This window comes from Elephas maximus, chromosome 6, assembly GCF_024166365.1.
Source record: "Elephas maximus indicus isolate mEleMax1 chromosome 6, mEleMax1 primary haplotype, whole genome shotgun sequence".
Lineage (NCBI taxonomy): Eukaryota > Metazoa > Chordata > Mammalia > Proboscidea > Elephantidae > Elephas > Elephas maximus.
Window position 1 is genome coordinate 106,970,513 of NC_064824.1, and position 19,069 is coordinate 106,989,581.

General features: G+C 41.1%; 2 protein-coding genes across 2 annotated transcripts; both read right to left on the reverse strand.

Annotated features, from left to right (window-relative positions):
- Positions 1-4,013: 4,013 nt before the first annotated feature.
- LOC126078037 (gamma-crystallin C) lies at positions 4,014-6,800 on the reverse strand. The gene is made up of 3 exons (XM_049888004.1): positions 6,792-6,800; positions 5,971-6,213; positions 4,014-4,286 (listed from the first exon to the last, which is right to left on the reverse strand). Exons 1-3 carry the CDS (start codon positions 6,798-6,800, stop codon positions 4,014-4,016), a joined length of 525 nt encoding a protein of 174 aa, XP_049743961.1.
- Positions 6,801-10,970: 4,170 nt separating this feature from the next.
- On the reverse strand, positions 10,971-15,732 carry LOC126078033 (gamma-crystallin B). The gene is made up of 3 exons (XM_049888000.1): positions 15,724-15,732; positions 14,877-15,119; positions 10,971-11,246 (listed from the first exon to the last, which is right to left on the reverse strand). Exons 1-3 carry the CDS (start codon positions 15,730-15,732, stop codon positions 10,971-10,973), a joined length of 528 nt encoding a protein of 175 aa, XP_049743957.1.
- Between the last annotated feature and the right edge of the window lie 3,337 nt (positions 15,733-19,069).

A 19,069-nucleotide genomic window follows, 5' to 3' on the forward strand; every position in this document is an offset into this window, starting at 1 on the left:
TTTCAAAAAATTGCCCTTGCAAAAGTCTCCTTTTAACCCCATATTACAATAATTACCACACAATTTATTATATAAATGTATTTATTGGCCTGGAAGAGAATAGTTTGATGAACCGAAAAGAGCATTGGAGCGGAAGACAACTTTCTTGACCAACCTCTTTCACGTTCGAAGAATTATTCATAATCCTATGTTGACCCATGTAAGTGCTTTGTCTTATAAGTCTTTGTAAGTCAATCTTTATTAATTAAATGTCAACTACGTGCAATTAGATTGTCTCGATTCTTTAGTTTCTGTCTTTTTGTTGTCTATTACGTACAGGTATGGGTTTGGGAAGTTAAAAAAAAAAATACCATTACGCGGTAGAAAATAAGCAGCCAGAAGCTGAAGAACAGAAATCATCATTTTGCTCAGAGTTATTTCTGAGTTGAAGATTCTGTGGGCAGAGTGTTGGTGGATGCAAACAGTGAAGTATGAGCAAGAACAGGAATGCCAAGAGTCCCAGAGAGCATAATGAATGGAATGATTCATGGAATATAGAATTAGAGGAAACCTAGAAGAGCATGGTAGGGGTGTATGTGAGGGCTACTACCTCAACTGACATGCAGTTAACAACCGAAACTTAGGGTAATTCTGGAGGACCAAAACAAGGGTACTTTGGGCTTGGACTTTTTTACTGACCAAGAAAAGAAAAGGCTTTATTCCTGCCTGGAGGAAAAAACAGAGGAGAAACCAGACTTCTGGGAAAGCTGAAAGGGGAAGGTCCTGGGCCAAAATGGGGATTGATTTCAATGTTCTATAGAAAGTCCAGGAGTGACAAGTGTGTGTAAGACCTAAGCCCTCAGTTGTACTTCGTGTTTTGTGATCAGCATACCTGAACCTAAGTTATGACCTGAAAGTCCGTATACCAGTAGCACAGAAACAGAACTGCAGACAAGTTACCTGGAATGACTGATGGAGACTGATCTTTGCAGGTGGCACTAAGACATAAGGAACAGACACAACTGTCCTGAGCTCCAGTCCAGGAAGTAACACTTTCTGAGTCTCTAAATCACCAGGAGGTTTCAAACAGAAATGACGGCAGAAGAGACTAGTTCAGTTTAAGGTTTTGCTATATGTAGGATCAATAACTTGTGTAGCTGGTACAAACTTCAGTTTACAAAGTAAAGTATAAAAGAAATACTGCTTTCTTTATTTTCTATAATGCAAGCTAGTTTATGAATATTAGCCTTCATTCTACTTAATAGAAGGAAACTTTTAACTTCAGTCATTATTGGGGTTTCCTCTTCTCACGTCCCTAGGGTCTGTGGTACGGCTCTGTGGGCTTACAGGTATTTCGTGGGGGAAGAGTATTGATAGATAATTACTGTGATGCCAGCTGTTGGTAGCTCTTCCCAGCTTTCAAGCCAGGCTTAGGAATAAGAATCCTCCTTGAGCTTGACAACCTCAAGGTCTGTAGGTCTGAAGATGTATTTTGTTTGGCTGGCACAGTATTGGGATTTTTTTGTAATGCTTTAGTTTGATGTGTGCTTTCCATAGTTCACCATAATCCCCATCACCCCCTGTCATCTTAAAGAAGGTTGTTTCACTTATTTATATGATTTCCCTGGCCCCTGAAGGCATTAAGTTATAACCCTAAGCAAGAGTTTTCAAATTCTGCTATCATTTTTTGTCAAGTGAAAAAATATATATATCGAGGCAAAGTTTAGAACTATCCTTTCTTGGTATGAACCATACTTAATTAGGGATTTTGTATCTTGGGGGTTAAAAGATCCTTTTGTAAGTGTCGTTTCTTTTATAAAATATAAAAATATAGTGTAATATAGATGGTGCTTAGTTTATTATTTTTGTTAGTTTGTTTTTAATTTCAAATGTCTCTGCTTGGCAAAATAAAAATTGGCAATCTTATGTCGGCCCCCTTTTAAAGAAAATTAATCTGGACAGTATAAAATATTGGGAATCACTTGATTTAAAAAATGTGAAAAATACATTGAGTATTTTTTGGGGGGGGTGTTTGTTATAATACTTCACAATCCTTCCTTAGAATTATTTCAAAAATTATTCCTCCAAAGAACACCCCATGTTAAGACCAGCATACCCCCAAAAAACCCAGTGCTGTCGACTAAGACCAGCATAGCAGTTAAAAATATCAAACTAACCTGAGCTAGAGTCCCACCCTTGCCTCTTGCTAGTTGTGGGAACCTGGGCAGGTACTGTAAACGATAGGCTTCGTAAGTCCAATGTAGAAGCTGCTTCTACGATTCGAGCTAATTTTTTTTCTCCTTCAAGCTGATGTTCTTCATTAAATACAGCTTTTACTATGAAACTGCCATCCTCTCCTTTTGTCACAAAATTTTCCTTTAAAATTACGTGGCATTATTCGAGCATCTTTATCCCTATCTGCCACTACTGTCATTATTATCATTAACCTTTTTTGTTCTCAGCACTTTTTACTGAAGACATATAATTCACCAGTCAACATATAAAACTGACTAGAAAAGTGATTGGAATCTGCTTCCCCAACATTTCTCTTTTGGAATTCTCAAGAAGAAAAAAGCCATCTTGTGTGGCATTGCAAGCTCACTGTAATTTTATGTGAGAGAATGAAAAAGAAAAATCACTTACAAAATGTTTTGATTATTATTAGAATTTACATTCCTTAGGAGATTTATGGAGGGGCCCTGGTAGTGCAGTGATTAAGCATTCAGCTGCTGACCAAAATGTTGGCAGTTCGAACCCACCAACTGCTCTGTGGGAGAAGGATGTGACAACCTGCTTCTGTAAAGATTACGGCTGTGGAAACTCTATGGGGCAGTTCTACTCTGTCCTGGAGGGTCACTATGAGTGAAAATAGAGTCAAAGGCAACGGATAGGAGGTTTATGTGAGTCTTAAGCAGTTTTGGCACAAGAAACAGGCAGTGCTTGTAGTTCCGGATCATTGTTAAAATTTCCCGCAAAGAATGAGAAGGACATTGGAAGATTTATTTGGCCCATACCCCAAGACCAGTGGACTGAAGAAATTTTGACCTTCTTTTTTTTTCAATGCGCCTTGAATTTAAGCCTACTTTTTTTTTTTCAGTTAAAGGACTTTATGTTTGTGATACATCATATCATGCAAGTCTATTTAAAATATTAATGTGCATCTCTTATTGATTTATTTAAATTAGCTGGGCACCATTATAACTGTGTAGTTTATATACTTCACACAGCCTTCAGGCCAGGGGCTATACTGGCCAACTGTGTGTAGTAGTCAGGAGCCATGGCAGAAGAGGAAGGAGGGTCTTCCACTTCATACAAAAGTATGGCAATGACCTACGGCAGCCCTGGCATTAAGTTATAATACTGTTCTTGAAAGTAAGTAAAACTACAACTCGTAGGATATGGTCTAATTAGGCTATTTGCCGCGTTCGGTTTCCCCTCAACCACTCAACTGTGACTCTGCCTTTTGTGGCTTCCAGCAACCTCTTGGATCAGAAGGAAACTCTATAGAATGTTGTTCAAGGCACTGAATTACATGCCTCCCTTCTCACAAGCCACCTGCTGCATTTCTCTAGCTTTGGACTGCTTTTTCTTTCTCAAAACCCATTGCCGTTAAGACGATTTGGACTCAGAGCCACCCTATAGGACAGAGCGGAACCGCCCCATAGGGTTTCCAAGGCTGTTGTCTTTACAGAAGCAGACGGCCACGTCTTTCTCTCATGGAGAAGCTGGTCAGTTTGGACCACCAGATCTTCCGGTTAGCAGATGAGTGCTTAGCCACTGCACCACCAAGGCTCACTTTTTTCTTTCTCAGATAGGCTATATGGTCCCCCAACCCCAGTTCTGAACCTTGCCAAGACTCACTCTGCTTCTTGAACAGCCACCACCCCCATTCACTCTTCAATCTTTAATGGGGGTAGTTGTAGGTGAGTGAATTTGCACACAACAGAAGAAAAACAGAAGTTGACAATTGCCAACAATACAGACTAAATATTTTATTAGATTCCAAACTAAGAAAATGGTAGCGTTAACCTATTTTAGTATAAATCCACAACCCTCTGCAAAGAGCCTGCCTTAGCATCCATAGCTCCCCAGTCCTGATACTGCCTATACTCTCTCGGCCTCAGTAGGTACTGTCGCCCGCAGTAGTTGGGCATCTCATAGAGGACCCAGCAGCCCTCCAGCACATGGAGGGAGCGAACCTCACTGAATTGGAAGCGGTCCTGGAGGCAGGAGCAGTCCTCGATCAGCTCCATCATGAGGCCTTTGTGGTCATCTCTCTCATACAGCCGCATCCTGTGGGAGGCTGTCTGTTGGGTCCACAAAGAAAAAGCGGAGAAGAAAATGAACCTCTTCCAGAATTCATCCAACCAAACCACAGATGAATTTGGCAGGCTGGGGCATGGGATTGTCAATGTGAACATGGAGATCCTGAGATCCCTGTGAATGCTGTGTGTGGCAATGTTTCTTCTTTTTATAATTTATTTTACTTTTTATTGTTGCTGAGAATATTCACAGCAGAACATACACCAGTTCAACAATTTCTACATGTACAATTCAGTGATGTGTCTGTTTCTTACCAAAAAAACCAAAAACCAAACCCGTTGCTGTCGAGCCGATTTTGACTCATAGTGACCCTATAGGATGAAGTAGAACTGCCCAATAGGGTTTCCAAGGAGTGGCTGGTGTATCTGAACTGCCAATTCAGGTTGGCAGCCTGAATTCTTAACCACTGTGCCACTAAGGCTCAAATAATTGCATAGTTGTATTCTGTTTCTTATCTAGGAGATGGATTTTTTTTTTTTTTTTTTTTTGCACGTTTTATTCTGCCCTCTTGGTCTCATATCGTTGGTTGTTTTGAGGAGCACATTTCTCACGGGTGTTAGTGTTCACTTTTTAGGACTGCTTACTGTTTGGCTGAAAGGTGATCTTCTGGAGTGTGCTCTGTTCCAGGCTTGAAGAGTGTCTAAAGGCCATAGTCTAGGGGTTCCATCAATCTCAATCTGACCAGCAAATCTGGTATTGTTTATGAATTTGAATTTTGTTCTATGTTTTTCTCTGGCTCTGTCCGGGACCCTCTATTGTGATCCCAATCAGAGCCTTTGGTAGTGGTAGACAGGCACCTCTAGCTCTTCCGGTCTCAGGCTAGTGGAGGCTGTGGTTCTAGTGTGGTCCATTAGTCCTTTGGCTTAACTGTTTAGGAGATGGGATTTTTAAGAGGTTTGAACTCTGAGTTAAAATCCATCAAACTCAAATATCTTGATTCCTAATTCCCTGTGCTGTCTCAGACCTCTCTTTTGGGGGAAATGTGAATCATTTATTTGATTAATATTTTTTAATAAGAGTGCTATCTCCCTAAAAATAAACAAACATACCACATTTGTATCTATGTATAGATTGGTTACTAAAAGAGGATTTTAAAAATCACATACATTTGTAGAAAATTGGTTTAAATAGTCATTTGGAATCAGAATTGAACTCAAGTTCCAAATTAAGGAAAATCCCAAAGCTGGATACTACCTTTGAGTAGATTATATTAACAACCCTCTGAGTCGGAATTGACTCAACAGCAACCGGTATATTAAAAACAGAGTTTTTGATTCTTTCCAGTCCACAGTGGAGCCTATCTCATTCATTTATTATAGATTCCTTTACTATAGAAAAAATTTGTTAGAAATACTGCCTTTTTTTGCCCAACAAACTTCCCATTTGCAAGTTTTATTTCATATACTATTATAATGTTACATTTGTTATGGACAGCTTTTGATTTACCTAATGGTAGCAAAAATTAAAAATAAAACTGGCTCTTCCTCTAAGTGAATTCTTCCCTAGGTTCTCTACTGTTTTTGTACATGTGCCTATCTGTGCTTCAGCACGTATCTAAGCCCTCTTGACCCTCATTGTTTTTAAAGGACAACCTCCCCTGACTCTAACTGCAGTCATTAATACAGTGAGGATACTCAGGCCCCAAGAGTGAAACCAAGAAGAACTCACAAAGGGGATCAGACAGCAGGAAAGGACCAAGTTGCTGAGGCCCATCCACTGCTGGTAGTCGGGGTACTCGCCCCGGTGCAGGAAGTACTGGTGTCCCTGGTAGTTGGGGAGCTCGTAGAGCATCCAGCAACCACTGTCCACCCGGATGGAGTTGCAGCAGCTGAAGAAGGTCTGCAGGTTGGGACAGTCGCTACTGCACTCATAGTAGCGACCCTGGAAGCCCCGGTCCTCATAGAAGGTGATCTGCAAAGAAAAGATAATTCCAAATTATCACCTGCTTCCAATAGAACTTTTTGCACACAGTGAAAGACAACGGAAGTCAGCAATTGCCAACAACTCTTGTTGTATGCCGTAGATTCAATTTTGACCTATAGCGACCCTATAGGACAGAACAGAACTGCCCCTAGAGATTCCTAGGCTGTAAGTTTTAAGGGAGCAGATTGCCAGGTCTTTCTCCCAAGGTGCTGCTGGGTGAGTTTGAACTGCTGACCTTTTAGTTAGTAGCCAAACTCTTAACCATTGGGCCTCCAGGGCTACTTAGGCCTTGTATTTAAAAAAAAAAAAAAATTGTTGTCCAGTCGATTCTAACTCACAGCGACCCTAGAGGACAGAGTAAAGTGGCCCCATAGGGTTTCCAAGGCTGTAAGTCTTTATGGAAGCTGACTGCCACATCTTTCTCCTGTGGAGAAACTGGAGTTCCAAATGCTGATTTTTTCAGATAGCAACGAGTGCTTAAGCACTGCGCCAACAGGGCTCCATAGACCTTGTATAGAAGCTGTTTTTTTTTTGCCCCCTTTCTGTCTAACTTGTGTTCTGCTCACCTTTCCCATGGCTGGTTGACAGGGATGATGCGAGTTCAGCGTAACTGGGTGGCAGCAGCAGCAGGTCTATATAGCAGGACGGCTGCTGCATCGGCAAGAACAACACAAAAGGGAGCCCGCCTGGTGAGTAAGGGGATTTTAGGGATCCCTTTTACATGCTGCATTCGGTGGAAATAACCGTTGATTTTGCCCTCGTTCTCTAGTACATTCTAATGCTGTCCTGTATGGTCTGTTCTGATGAGTCTTTAAAGCCGCTTTTATTTGAATTCTTAGTGTTCTCTAAATTTATCAGGACAGACTGAACTTTTGACCTGAAATTCATGTCTTTACATACATGATTCAATTATTCTCCATGTGCTTTCTGAAGAAAATCTATGCCATTACAGAAATGCTCCAGAATTTCAGAGAGGCAGCTTGTGAAATAGAATGAGGCAAGCATTAATTTTCCTTGTTGGTAGAGACCACTTTATCTTCAAATTTCTTTCTTTATGTGGTTTGCCATTCCAGTGCAGGAGAAACCTAGGTTCTGATCTTTGCTAGGCCTCACCACCTTGACTCCATGCTTTCATAGCTATTAACTTCCCCCTTGGTGGTTGCATTTCAATTAACTGGAAATCAGTTCCTAGTGATAAACTCGTGATAAGAAACACCCATTAATCCACTGCTGCTGAGTTGATTCCAAGTCATACTGACTCTACAGGACAGGGTAGAACTGTCCCATAGGGTTTCCAAGGCGATAGCTCTTTATGGAATAGAGCGCCACGTTTTTCTCCCATGGAGTGGATGCTGGGTTTGAACCACCTACATTTCAGTTAGCAGCTGAGCACTTAACCACTGTGCTACCAGGGCTCCTGAGTAGTGGATTGCTTTGTAGGTTGTTTCCCTCTTCCCAGAGATGGGAGAGGCAGTAGAGCTTCAAGAGTTGCCTGGACTCAGGACATCTATTTAGCAGCTGCATGAACTTGGCAAGCCATATAACCTCTCAGAGCTTCAATTATTTCATGATACTTATCTCTTGGGAAACAGTGTAATGAATGAGAAAGAAAGAAAGAAGGAGAAGAAGAAGAAAAAATAAGCCTATTACATTTGGAAGCTGGACTAGCATTCACAGGCCATTTATTCTCCTAATTAAAAGAGAAAACAAAACAAACAAAAAAACAAAACAAAACAAAACCTGTTGCCTTCGAGTTAATTCTGAGTCATAGCTACCCAGTAGGATAGTAGAACTGCCCATAGGGTTTCCAAAGAGCAGCTGGTGGATTTGGACTGCCAACCTTTTGGTTAGCAGACATAGCTCTTAACCACTGTGGCCACCAGGCTCCTAATCAGACATAAACAATCTCACAAAATACCAACATCGGACCAAGTTTCTCTGAGACCATAATGAAGACTACAGCCTTCAGGATGGATTATACCTCAACATAAAGAAAACAAAAATCCTCACAATGAACTGATAAGCAACATCATGAAAAACACAAAATCCTGAAGTTGTCAAGGATTTCATTTTACTTGGATCCACAGTAAACAGTGCACAACCAACTCCCATAGGAGCAGCAGTCAAATCAAAAGACAAATTGCAATGGACAAATCAGGTGCAAAAGACCGTAGAGTGTAGAAATGCAAAGATATCATTGTGAGGACTATGGGGGCACCTGACCCAAGCCATGATATTTTCAATTGCTCATATGTATGCAAAAGCTGGACAGCCAATAAGGAAGACTGAAGAAGAATTGATTCCTTTGAATTATGGTGTTACGAAGAATATTGAATGTACCATGGACTAGCACCAGAAGGATGAACAAATCTGTCTTGGAAGAAGTGCTCCTTAGAATCGAGGAAGGCGAAACTTTGTCTCACATACTTTGGACATGTTATCAGGAGAGACCAGTCCCTGAAGAAGGACATCACACTTGACAAAGTAGTTGTTATTGTTGTTAGGTACCGTCGAGTTGGTTCTGACTCATAGTAACCCTATGTGCAAAAGGATGAAACACTTCTGGGTCCTGCACCATCCTCACAATTGTTATGCTCGAACTCATTGTTGCAGCCACTTTGTCAATTCATCTTGACCTCTGTTTCGCTGACCCTCTACTTTACCAAGCATGATGTCCTTTTCCAGGGACTGATCCCTCCTGATAACATGTCCAAAGTATATGAGACGTAGTCTCCCCAACCTTGCTTCTAAGGAGCATTCCGGTTGTACTTCTTCCAAGACTGATTTGTTCATTCTTTTGGCAGTCAGTATTACATTCAGTATTCTTCGTCAACATCACAATTCAAAGCCATCAATTCTTCTTTGGTCTTTCTTATTCATAATCCAGCATTTGCATGCATTTGAGGTGATTGAAAACACTATGTCTTGGGTCTGGCACACCTTAGTGTTCAAGGTGAAGTAAAGGATCAGTGAAAAAGAGGAAGACCTTGATGCAGTAGATTGACACAGTGACTACGACAATGGGCTCAGACATAGTGATGATTGTGAGAATGGCGCAGGACCAGGCAAGGTTTTGTTCTGTTGTACTTAGGGTTGCTATGAGTCAGAACCGACTCAACGGCACCTAACAACAACCACATGATGAAACGAGACAAAATATGGTGACTTCATAATTTTGTTTAAGCACAGACAAAAACAAAGTCAATATGCTACCCACAAAATACCAAACACTCCTCTCTTGGCCAGACTGATTAACTGCTACTTGTTAATCAATTACAACTATGTCTTTGTTCTAGCCTCACTTTCATATAGGTAAGATTTACTGAGATACTCAATCATAAAATTACCCCCGTTTCCTGACAACACCTATTCTAGCGTGAACCCCTGCCTTTCTTACATTTACCCAATCAAAGTATACCCTAAATCCTTAACCCTTTCCAGCATCAACTGAAGAGGTTACTAGGATCCTGTAGGACATCCATCCTCCCATTCCAGGACTAGGTGGTGCTTGCACTTCAGACCCTCTTGTTTCTTTGAGGTCCCAGTGTTCATTTTGCAGAGAGGAGGCAGAGAAGAAGTGAGGAGTAGAATTAGAAATTAGTTTGGGCATAATCTCTTCCCCAGGCCCCTCCCCACTATTGATTTTCTCTTTTTGTAGGCATTAAAGACTCCATTTTCTTGTACCTCAGAAGTGGAGGCAACTAGTTTTCAAGAAGAAAGAGTTAATTAAAGAAATCCAGTGTCTTAGATTCCTAGTGCTGCCATAACAAAATTCCACAAAGTAGTGGCTTTAAACAACAGAAGTTTATTTTCTCACAGTTTTGGCGGCTAGAAGTCTGTATTCAGGACATAGGCAGGGCTATGCTCTCTCTCAAACTTTATTCCTGACTTCATCTCATCTCTCCTATTCTAGTTTTTTCTCTGACCCAATGTCCTCACTTGCCTATTTTTCTTTATGATATTGTAATTTGTTAGTAGCTACTTTAATTTTCAAAAATAAATATAAAGAACATACAATCTGGAAAACTTCAGTTCTTTATTTTCCACTTAGTATATTCTCTTTGTAGAGTGATAATACCTTACTTCCTATTAAAATGATGTGAGGCTGAGTTTCCCCACGTGCATGTAGTTTTGGTGAATATCCTGAAATTCTTCTTCAAGCATATATATAGCAGAAAGACAGTGAATCTATATTTGGACCAGAAATCTCATGGAGGAATGGGGTATCGGTAATAGAATTGAGAGAAAAAGGGCGGTGGCTTTTAGAAGGATACAGAGTGGAGTAAGTGAGAATATACCTGTTTGTGTATTTATTTATGGAGGTAAGGTAAAAGTGCTAATGCCAAGAACAACTTTTCTCATTAGGTAAGAGTTGGACGATATAGGGAAGATATCTGGTCGTGATAAACTGGAGGGACAATTTGAGGTGTTTCAATAAGCACTAATTCATCATTGGAACTACAAATATGTCCGTAAAGGACTAACTACAAATGAATTTAGCCCAATTGAATGGAACTTTTCTTTCAGCCTCCAGAGTTTAGACATTAAAAGAGTACTGGAAATAATATTCTTCATAAGAAGTTACTTTTCACCTTGAAAACACATGTTCTTGTGTTTGACCAAATGCCATTATTGCTTTTGAATGCTCAACAGATTGCAAGAAAGACAGGACTCTATTAGTGCCAGAAACACAAGCTAAATGTTTTAATAGATTCTAAAAGAGAAAAATGGAAAATGCAAACATTTCAGTAAACATCCATAATTCGTCTGAAAGAACCAACTTTGGCATTCACCGCCCCCCAGTCAAGATATCTCCTGTACTCCCCTGGCCTCAGCAGGTATTGCCGCCCCCGGTAGTTGGGCAGCTCATAGAGGACCCAGCAGCCCTCCAGCACATTGAGGGAGTGGATTTCATTGAGGTGGAAGCGGTCCTGAAGAGAGGGACAGTCATCTGTGACCTCTGTCATTTGTCCTCTGAATTCCTCTCTCTCGTATATCTTCATTCTGTAAGTGCCGGCGTGCTGAGGTGGCAGACAAGAAAGAAGAAGGAAATGAACAAAAACAGAGAGATTAAAGTTCCAGCCCCTGCACCTCCCTGCCAACTCCTGGCCAGAAGTTCTTTTAAGCCCAGGTTTGTTTCCAGAACAACCATGTTGCAGAGTTAAGGAGAGTTTCCCCCCTGATCACCCACACTCTAGTGAGTCTAATGATTTATAGGCAAAGCTAAGAACAGACCTCAGCAGTCCTTCAGCTTCTAACCACCAACCTCCGGCTCTTGTGAATTAAGATTTGCTCAAATAAAATTTCTCACATCTCTTTAGTGTTTGTTATTAGAGAAAGTCTTTTTTAAAGGAAAAAAGTGAGAGTCATTGGAAAACTATCATCTGCTATATTACTTTTGTTAAAGAGGTAATCTTAAAACCTTAAGGCAAAAATACCCCCTGAAGTTTTCTTAAAACCAAACAATGGTTTAGCTTATCAAGTACAAATGTCTGCCTTGAGCATTACGCTGTTTTGAAGACTATCTCTGTGGGATCAGATGGACAACAGCAACTCAAAACATTACATAGGAACTTCAGGAGGTAGGGAATTTATGTCAATGGTGATGAAAAATCAGAAAAGAAGGTAAGAATAGTTACACAACTGAAAGAATGTAATCATTGTCACTAAATGGTACATGTAGTAACTGTTGAACTTGTGTAGGTTTGCTGTGTGTATTCTCAACAACAACAAAGTAAATAAAATTATGTGAATATTTAAAAAAGGAATTGTCTCAGTTATCTACTGCTGCTGTAACAGAAATACCACTAGTGGATGGTTTTAACAAAGAGAAATTCATTCTCTCACAGTCTAGGAAGCTAGAAGTCTGAATTCAGGATGTCAGCTCCAGGGGAATGCTTTCTCTCTCTGTCAGGTCTGGGGGAAGGTCCTTGTCATCAATCTTCCCCTGGTCTAGGAGCTTCTTAGCAAAAGGACCCTGGGTCTAAAGGAAGTGCTTCCCTCCTGGTTCTTCATTCTTGGTGGTATGAGATCCCCTTGTCTCTGCTTGCTTCTCTCTTTTATATCTCAAAAGGGATTGACTCAAGATACAACCTAATCTTGTCGATTGAGTCCTGCCTCATTAACGTAACTGCCTCTAATCCTGCCTCATTAGCATCATAGAGGTAGGATTTATAACACATAGGAAAATCACAACAGATGACAAAATGGTAGACAATCACACAACACTAGGATTCATGGCCTAGCCAAGTTGACACACATTTTGGGGGGACAAAATTCAATCTATAATGGGAATCAGCATTGAGTTATTTTCTGTAATACTAATGTGAAGATTTTCATGGACAGTATGGAACATGCTGCTTCCATGGATGTTGATTGTTGATCCAAGTAAAATGAAATCCTTGACAACTTCAACATTTTCTGTCCATCATGATGGTGCTTATTGGTCCAGTTGTGATATTTTTAAAAATTTTTTATGTTAAGGTGTAATCCATATTGAAGGCTGTAGTCTTTGATATTCATCAATAAGTGCTTCAAAGACTTCTTCACTTTCAGCAAGCAAGGTTGTGTCATCTGCATATTGCAGGTTGTTACTGCATCTTCCTCCAATCCTGATGCCACTTTCTTCTTCATATAGTCCAGCAGCAAAAGTCTTCTTTAACGTGTTAAAATGCAAAGATGACACCTTGAGGACTAAAGTGCACCTGAACCAATCCGTGGTATATTCAATCCCCCCATATACTTTTGAAAGCAGAGCAATGCATAAGTAAGACTGAGGAAGAATTGAGGCATTTGAATTATGGTGTTGGTGGAGAATATTGAATATACCATGGACTTCTAGAAGAATAACAGGTCTGTCTTAGAAGAAGTACAGCCGGAATACTCCTTAGAAATGAAGATGACAAGACTTTGTATCATGTACTTTGGACATGTTATCAGGAGAGACCAGTCTCTGGAGAAGGACATCATGCTTAGCAAAGTAGAGCGTCCACAAAAAAGAGTAAAAGCCTCAATGAAGTGGATTGACACAGTGGCTGCAACGATGGGCTCAAACATCGCAAAGATTGTGAGGATGGCACAAGACCAGGCATGTTTCGTTCTGTTGTACATAGGGTACCTATGAGTCAGAACCAACTTAGCATCACCTAACAACAACATGGGACATAGACTATTAAGCGCTTATAAAAATAAGATGGCCCCTTTATCTCTATTTTTATCACCTCAATTTCAGTTCAAATTGCAACCTGACTCTTGAGCTCGCTTTCTAGACTCCTACCCACAATTTGGAAACCCTGGTGGTGTAGTGGTTAAGTGCTACGGTTACTAACTAAAAGGTCAACAGTTTGAATCCACCAGGCGCTCCTTGGAAACTCTGTGGGGGCAGTTCTACTCTGTCCTATAGGGTCACTATGAGTCGGAATTGACTCAACAGCAGTGGATTTGGTTTTTTGGGTTTGTACCCACAATTTATTAATTTTTCCCCCCGCAGCAAGAATCCTCTTCATTAAACTCTGTTTTAATGACACACGCCTCCCACATTCTATTCTACTAAGAACACTGCAATCACTCCCCAGAAAATATTGAACCTCAAAGTTCAGTTTTCGATCTTGGCCTTTGTATGAATTCAATTTGATTCCCCCAAAATATGTATTATAAATACGATAGCACAGTGTTTAAAGTGCTTGGCTGCCAAGCAACCAGGCAAGCAAGCAGTGATGGGGGAACATAGATGCAAAGTTACATGAAGATCAAGAACCGAGTAGCAGAAGCTGAAAAGAGACAAGGACCTTCCGCCAGAACCAACGGAGAAAGTCTTCCCCTAGAGCTGGTGCCCTAAATTTGAACTTCGGCCTCCTAAACAGTGAGAAAATAAGTGTCTGTTTGTTAAGGTCACCCAGTTGTGGTATTTCTGTTACAGCAGCACTTGATAAATACGACCATCTTCCTTCTAGTTTATACGTTAAAGTGAGCTAATAGGAATTGACCACTAAATTAGAACTAGCAACCTGTACATAGGGGCCCAGAGTCTCCAGGAAGAATAATCAAATAGGGAAATAAGCAAAAATATTTTTAATCATTTAAATGGTCCCAGGCTGTATTTATAAATTTGATATGGTGGATTTCTAGGTTGAAATGGCCTGAAATGACCACTTAAGAAAATTACATGTCTTCGTATGTACAAAATTACATGTGCTATAAGTCGGAATTGACTCGATGGCAGTGGGTTTGGTTTTTTTTGTTTGTTTGTTTTTCCATATATATAACAAAACATTTGCTATTCATTTGTCTTTTACTTGTACAGTGACATTATGTTTACCATGTTGTACACCCATCCCAACTATCCTTTGAAATTACATCTCAGACACATGGTAATTTCAGTCTCTGTCATGCCCCGCTTTTTCTTAATTAGTCTTTTGGTCTTTTAATTTTTTATTACATTTAAAATATAAAGTTAGGGACCATGTAGTGAAAAAGACAACAGCACAGAGTTCAGGAAAAAAGGCTCACACCTGAGGCACCTCCCAGACTGGGCTGCATGCACTAATATCACTGCCACTCCTGCTGCTGTCTAATTGTAACCATTTGGCTCAAGAATGATATTTTTAAATGGCTTTCATTCCCAAAGGGACCCAAGACAAAGCCCCACTCACCGGAGGGATGAGGTGGCAGGAGCGGATTGAGTCATTGACGCCCATCCACTGCTGGTAGTCGGGGTACTCGCCCCGGCGCAGCAAGTACTGGTGCCCCTGGTAGTTGGGGCGCTCATAGAGTATCCAGCAACCACTGTCCACCCGGATGGAGTTGCAGCGGCTGAAGTAGAGCTGCAGGTTGGGGCAGTCGCTGTTGCACTCATAGCAGCGGCCCTGGAAGCCCCGGTCCTCATAGAAGGTGATCTGCAAAGGAAAGATAACTGCAAATTATCGCTTGCTTTTTTTTTTTTTTTTCAGTAGACCTTCTTGCACACAAGGAAAGAAAAACAGAAATCAGCGATTGCCCACAATTGTCGTCGTTGTTGTTGTTGTGTGCCATAGAGTCGATTTCCACTCATAGTGACCCTATAGGACAAAGTAGAACTGCCCTTAGGGTTTCCTAGACTGTAAACTTTACCAGAGCAGATCACCAGGCCTTTCTCCCAAGGAGCTGCTGGGTAGGTTCAAATCGATGACCTTTTGGTTAGTAGCTGAGCTCTTAACTCTTGAGCCTTCAGGGCTCCTTAGACCTGGTATTAAAAGACAAACTAATAAAAAGCCGTCCATTCTGACTCATAGCGGCCCTAGAAGACAGAGTAGAACTGCCCGCATAGGATTTCCAAGGCTGTAAATTTTTATAGAAGCTGATTGACACATCTTTATCCCTTGGAGCAGCTGGTAGGTTGGAAACGCAGACCTTTTCAATTAGCAAGTGAACTCTTAAGTGCTGCACCACCAGGGCTCCATAGACCTTGTATAGAAGCTGTTTTTTTTTTCCCCCTTTCTGTCTAAGTTGTGTTCTGCTCACCTTTCCCATGGCTGGTTGACAGGGATGATGCGAGTTCAGTGTGACTGGCTGGCGGCAGCGACGATGGGTCTATATAGCAGGACGGCTGCTGTGTCTGCAAGAACAACACAAAAGGGGGCCCGCCTGGTGAGTAAGGGGATTTTAGGGATCCCTTTTACTTGCTGAATTCAATGGAAATAACTGTTGATTTTGCCTTCATTCTCTAGTACATTCTAATGCTGTCCTGTATGGGCTGTTCTGATGAGTCTTTAGAGTTGCTTTCATTTGGATTCCTAGCGTTCTCTAAATTTATCAGGACATCAAGCTGAACTTTTGACCTGAAATTCTTGTCTTTACATATATGATTCAATTATTCTCCATGTATTTTCTGAAGAAAATCTATGTCATCACAGAAATGCTCCAGAATTCCAGAGAGGCTGCTTGTGAAATAGAATGAGGTAAGCAGTAATTTCCCCTGTTGGTAGAGACCACTTTACTTTTAAAAGTTCTTTCTTTGTGTGATTTGCCATTCCAGGGCAGGAGAAATCTAGGTTCTGATCTTTGCTAGGTCTGATCTTTGCCTTGACCTGATACTTAATAGCTATTAGCTTTCCCCTTGGTGGGCACACTTCATTTAACTGGAAAGCAGCACCTAGTGATCAACTTGTGATAAGAACCACTCATTAATCCATGGTCGCTGAATTGATTCTGACTCATCCACACTCTACAGGACAGGGTAGGACTGCCCCGTAGGGTTTCTAAGGCTGCAAATATTTATGGAAACAGACTGCCATATCTTTCTCCTGAGGAGGGGGTGCTGGGTTTCAACCACTGACCAGGGCTCCTCATAAGAAGCATGGAAAGGTTTATACGATCATGAGTTCAAGACTACACAGTGTATTGCTTTGTAGGTTGTTTCCCACTTCCCAGACGTGGAGGAGGCAGTAGAGCTTCCTGAGCTGCCTGAATTCAGGATGACCATTCAGTAGCTGCATGAACTGAGGAAGCCACCTAACTTCTCAGAGCTTCAGTTATTTCATGGTGCTTATCTCATGGGAGGAGCTCTGGTGGTGCAGTGGTTAAGAGCTATAGCTGCTAACCAAAGAGCTGGCAATTCAGATCAACTAGCCACTTCTAGGAAACCGTATGGGGCAGCTCTACTCTGTCCTGTAGGGTCACTATGATTCAGAATTTACTTGATGGCAACGTTTTTTTGTTTTTTTTTTTTTAATCTCATCCGAAAGAGTGCAAAGAATGAAAAGAAGAGCAGCTTCTGACATTTGGAAGCTGGAGAAGCACTCACAGCAAGGCCATTTATTCTCCTAATTAGATGTAAATAATCTCACAGAAAACCAACATCAGATGGGGTTACTGTGAGACCATTATGAAATGAGATGAAATAAGACCACTTCATAATTTTGTTTAAGCACAGGCAAAAACAAAGTCAATGTTCCACCCACAGAATACCAAACATCCCTCTCTTGGCCAAACTGATTAACTGCTACTTCTTTATCAATTACAACTTCATCCTTGTTCTAGTCCCACCTTCCTATAGATAAGATTTACTGAGATGCTCAATCATAAAATTACCTCCATTTCTGACAACATCCTGGTCTTTTTTACATTCATCCAGTACAGTACCCCCCATAGTTTTAACCCTTTCTAGAATCAACTGAAAAGGTATTGGGATCCTGTAGGACATCCCTCCTCCAATTCCAGGCCTGAATGGTGTTTGCACCTCAGGCCCTCTTGTTTCTTTGAGGCCCTAGTGTTCATTTTACAGAGGGGAGGAAGGGAAGGAGTAGGGGGTAGAATTAGGGATTAGCTTGGGCATAATCTCTTCCCCAGAACCCTCCCCACTGTTGACTTTTTCTTTTTGTAGGAATTAGGGTAGAGACGCCATCTTCTTGTGGAAGCAACCAATTTTCAAGAAGAAAGACTTGATTAAAGAGATCCAGTGGCTTAGATTCCTAGTGCTGCCATAACAAAATACCACAAAGTAGTGGCTTTATACTACAGAAATTATTTTTCTCACAGCTCTGGAGGCCAGAAGTCTGAATTCAGGGCATAGGCAGGGCTATGCTCTCAAACTTTATTTCTGGCTTCATGTCATCTCTCTTACTCTGGTTTTTCCTCTGACCCAATGTCCTCACTCACCTATTTTGAGTTTCTTTATTTTATTGTAGTTTGTTAATAGCTACTTTAATCAATTTTCAAAAATAAATAAAATAAACATAGAATCAAGCAGTCTCTGGAAAACTTCAGTTCTTTTTTTTCCACTTAGTATGTTCTCTATGTAGGGCCCTGGCACCTTAGTGGTTAAGAGCTCAGCTGTTAACCAAAAGATCAGCAGTTTGAATCCACCAGCCTCCTTGTAAACCCTATGGGCAGTTCTACTCTGTCCTATAGGGTTGCTATGAGTCAGAATCAACTCTATGGCAATGAGTTTGGGTTTTTGGTTTATGTTCTCTATGCATAGTGATAATGCAGACCTGTAGTGCAGGGGTTAAAGCCCTTGGCTGCTAAATGAAAGGTCAGTGGTTTGAATCCACTAGCCTCTCCTCAGGAAAAAGATATTGGCAATCTGCTACCTTAAGCATTTACAGCTTGGGAAATCCTATGGGGCAGTTCCACTCTGTCTTATAAGATCACTATTAGTCGGAATTGACTCAATGATAAAGGGTTTTTGTTAATAGTGATAATAACTTCCTATTAAAATGATATGGGGCTGAATTTCCCCCAGGTACATATATATAGTTTTGGTGAATATCCAGAAATTCTTCTTCAAAGCACATACAGGAGAGAGACAGTGAATTGTATTTGGATTGGCACCTTGTAGAGAAATGTGATGTTGGAAATAGTAAGACAGGGAACAAAGGGTCCCCCAAATCTGCAAACAAAGTACAAGAAATGGGCCAGGGCACAGAAACAAAGCCATTTCCCAGAATAATGGGGCAGGGTATCAGGATATAGCCTGCAAACTTCTTTAAAGTTATCTTTCAGAAGCAGCTGGAGAAAACCAGCCCAAGGAACATGCGCAGAACATCCACCTGTGATCACTGTGTGACCTTCCTCCAGGGGCAGTGAGGGACTGCAGCCCAGCTGGGGAATCGAACCCGGGGAGCTGAGAGACTGTGCAGGCACAACACTCCATAATAAGTCCTGCTACGAATCCCAGAGGCCTCCAGGACAGGAGCCATTTTGAAAAGCTGCTTCATGCATGCACCGTGGTTAACATATGCCTGTGCCTATGAATAAACATGCATCTTTTCTGCCCAGGAACTTTTAAAAACCCAGGCCCATCTTTTGTTCTGTGAGAAGGGGTAAGCGTTGCTTTGGGTCCTCCTTGTCTCCACTTGCAAGCCTC

Excerpts from the sequence above, each read along its gene's own strand:
- LOC126078033 (XM_049888000.1), bottom strand. Across the intron at positions 11,247-14,876 it reads CCTGCCACCTCATCCCTCCG|CACGCCGGCACTTACAGAAT; the intron begins GTGAGTGGGGCT and ends CTGCCACCTCAG.
- LOC126078037 (XM_049888004.1), bottom strand. Across the intron at positions 4,287-5,970 it reads CCTGCTGTCTGATCCCCTTT|ACAGCCTCCCACAGGATGCG; the intron begins GTGAGTTCTTCT and ends TGGACCCAACAG.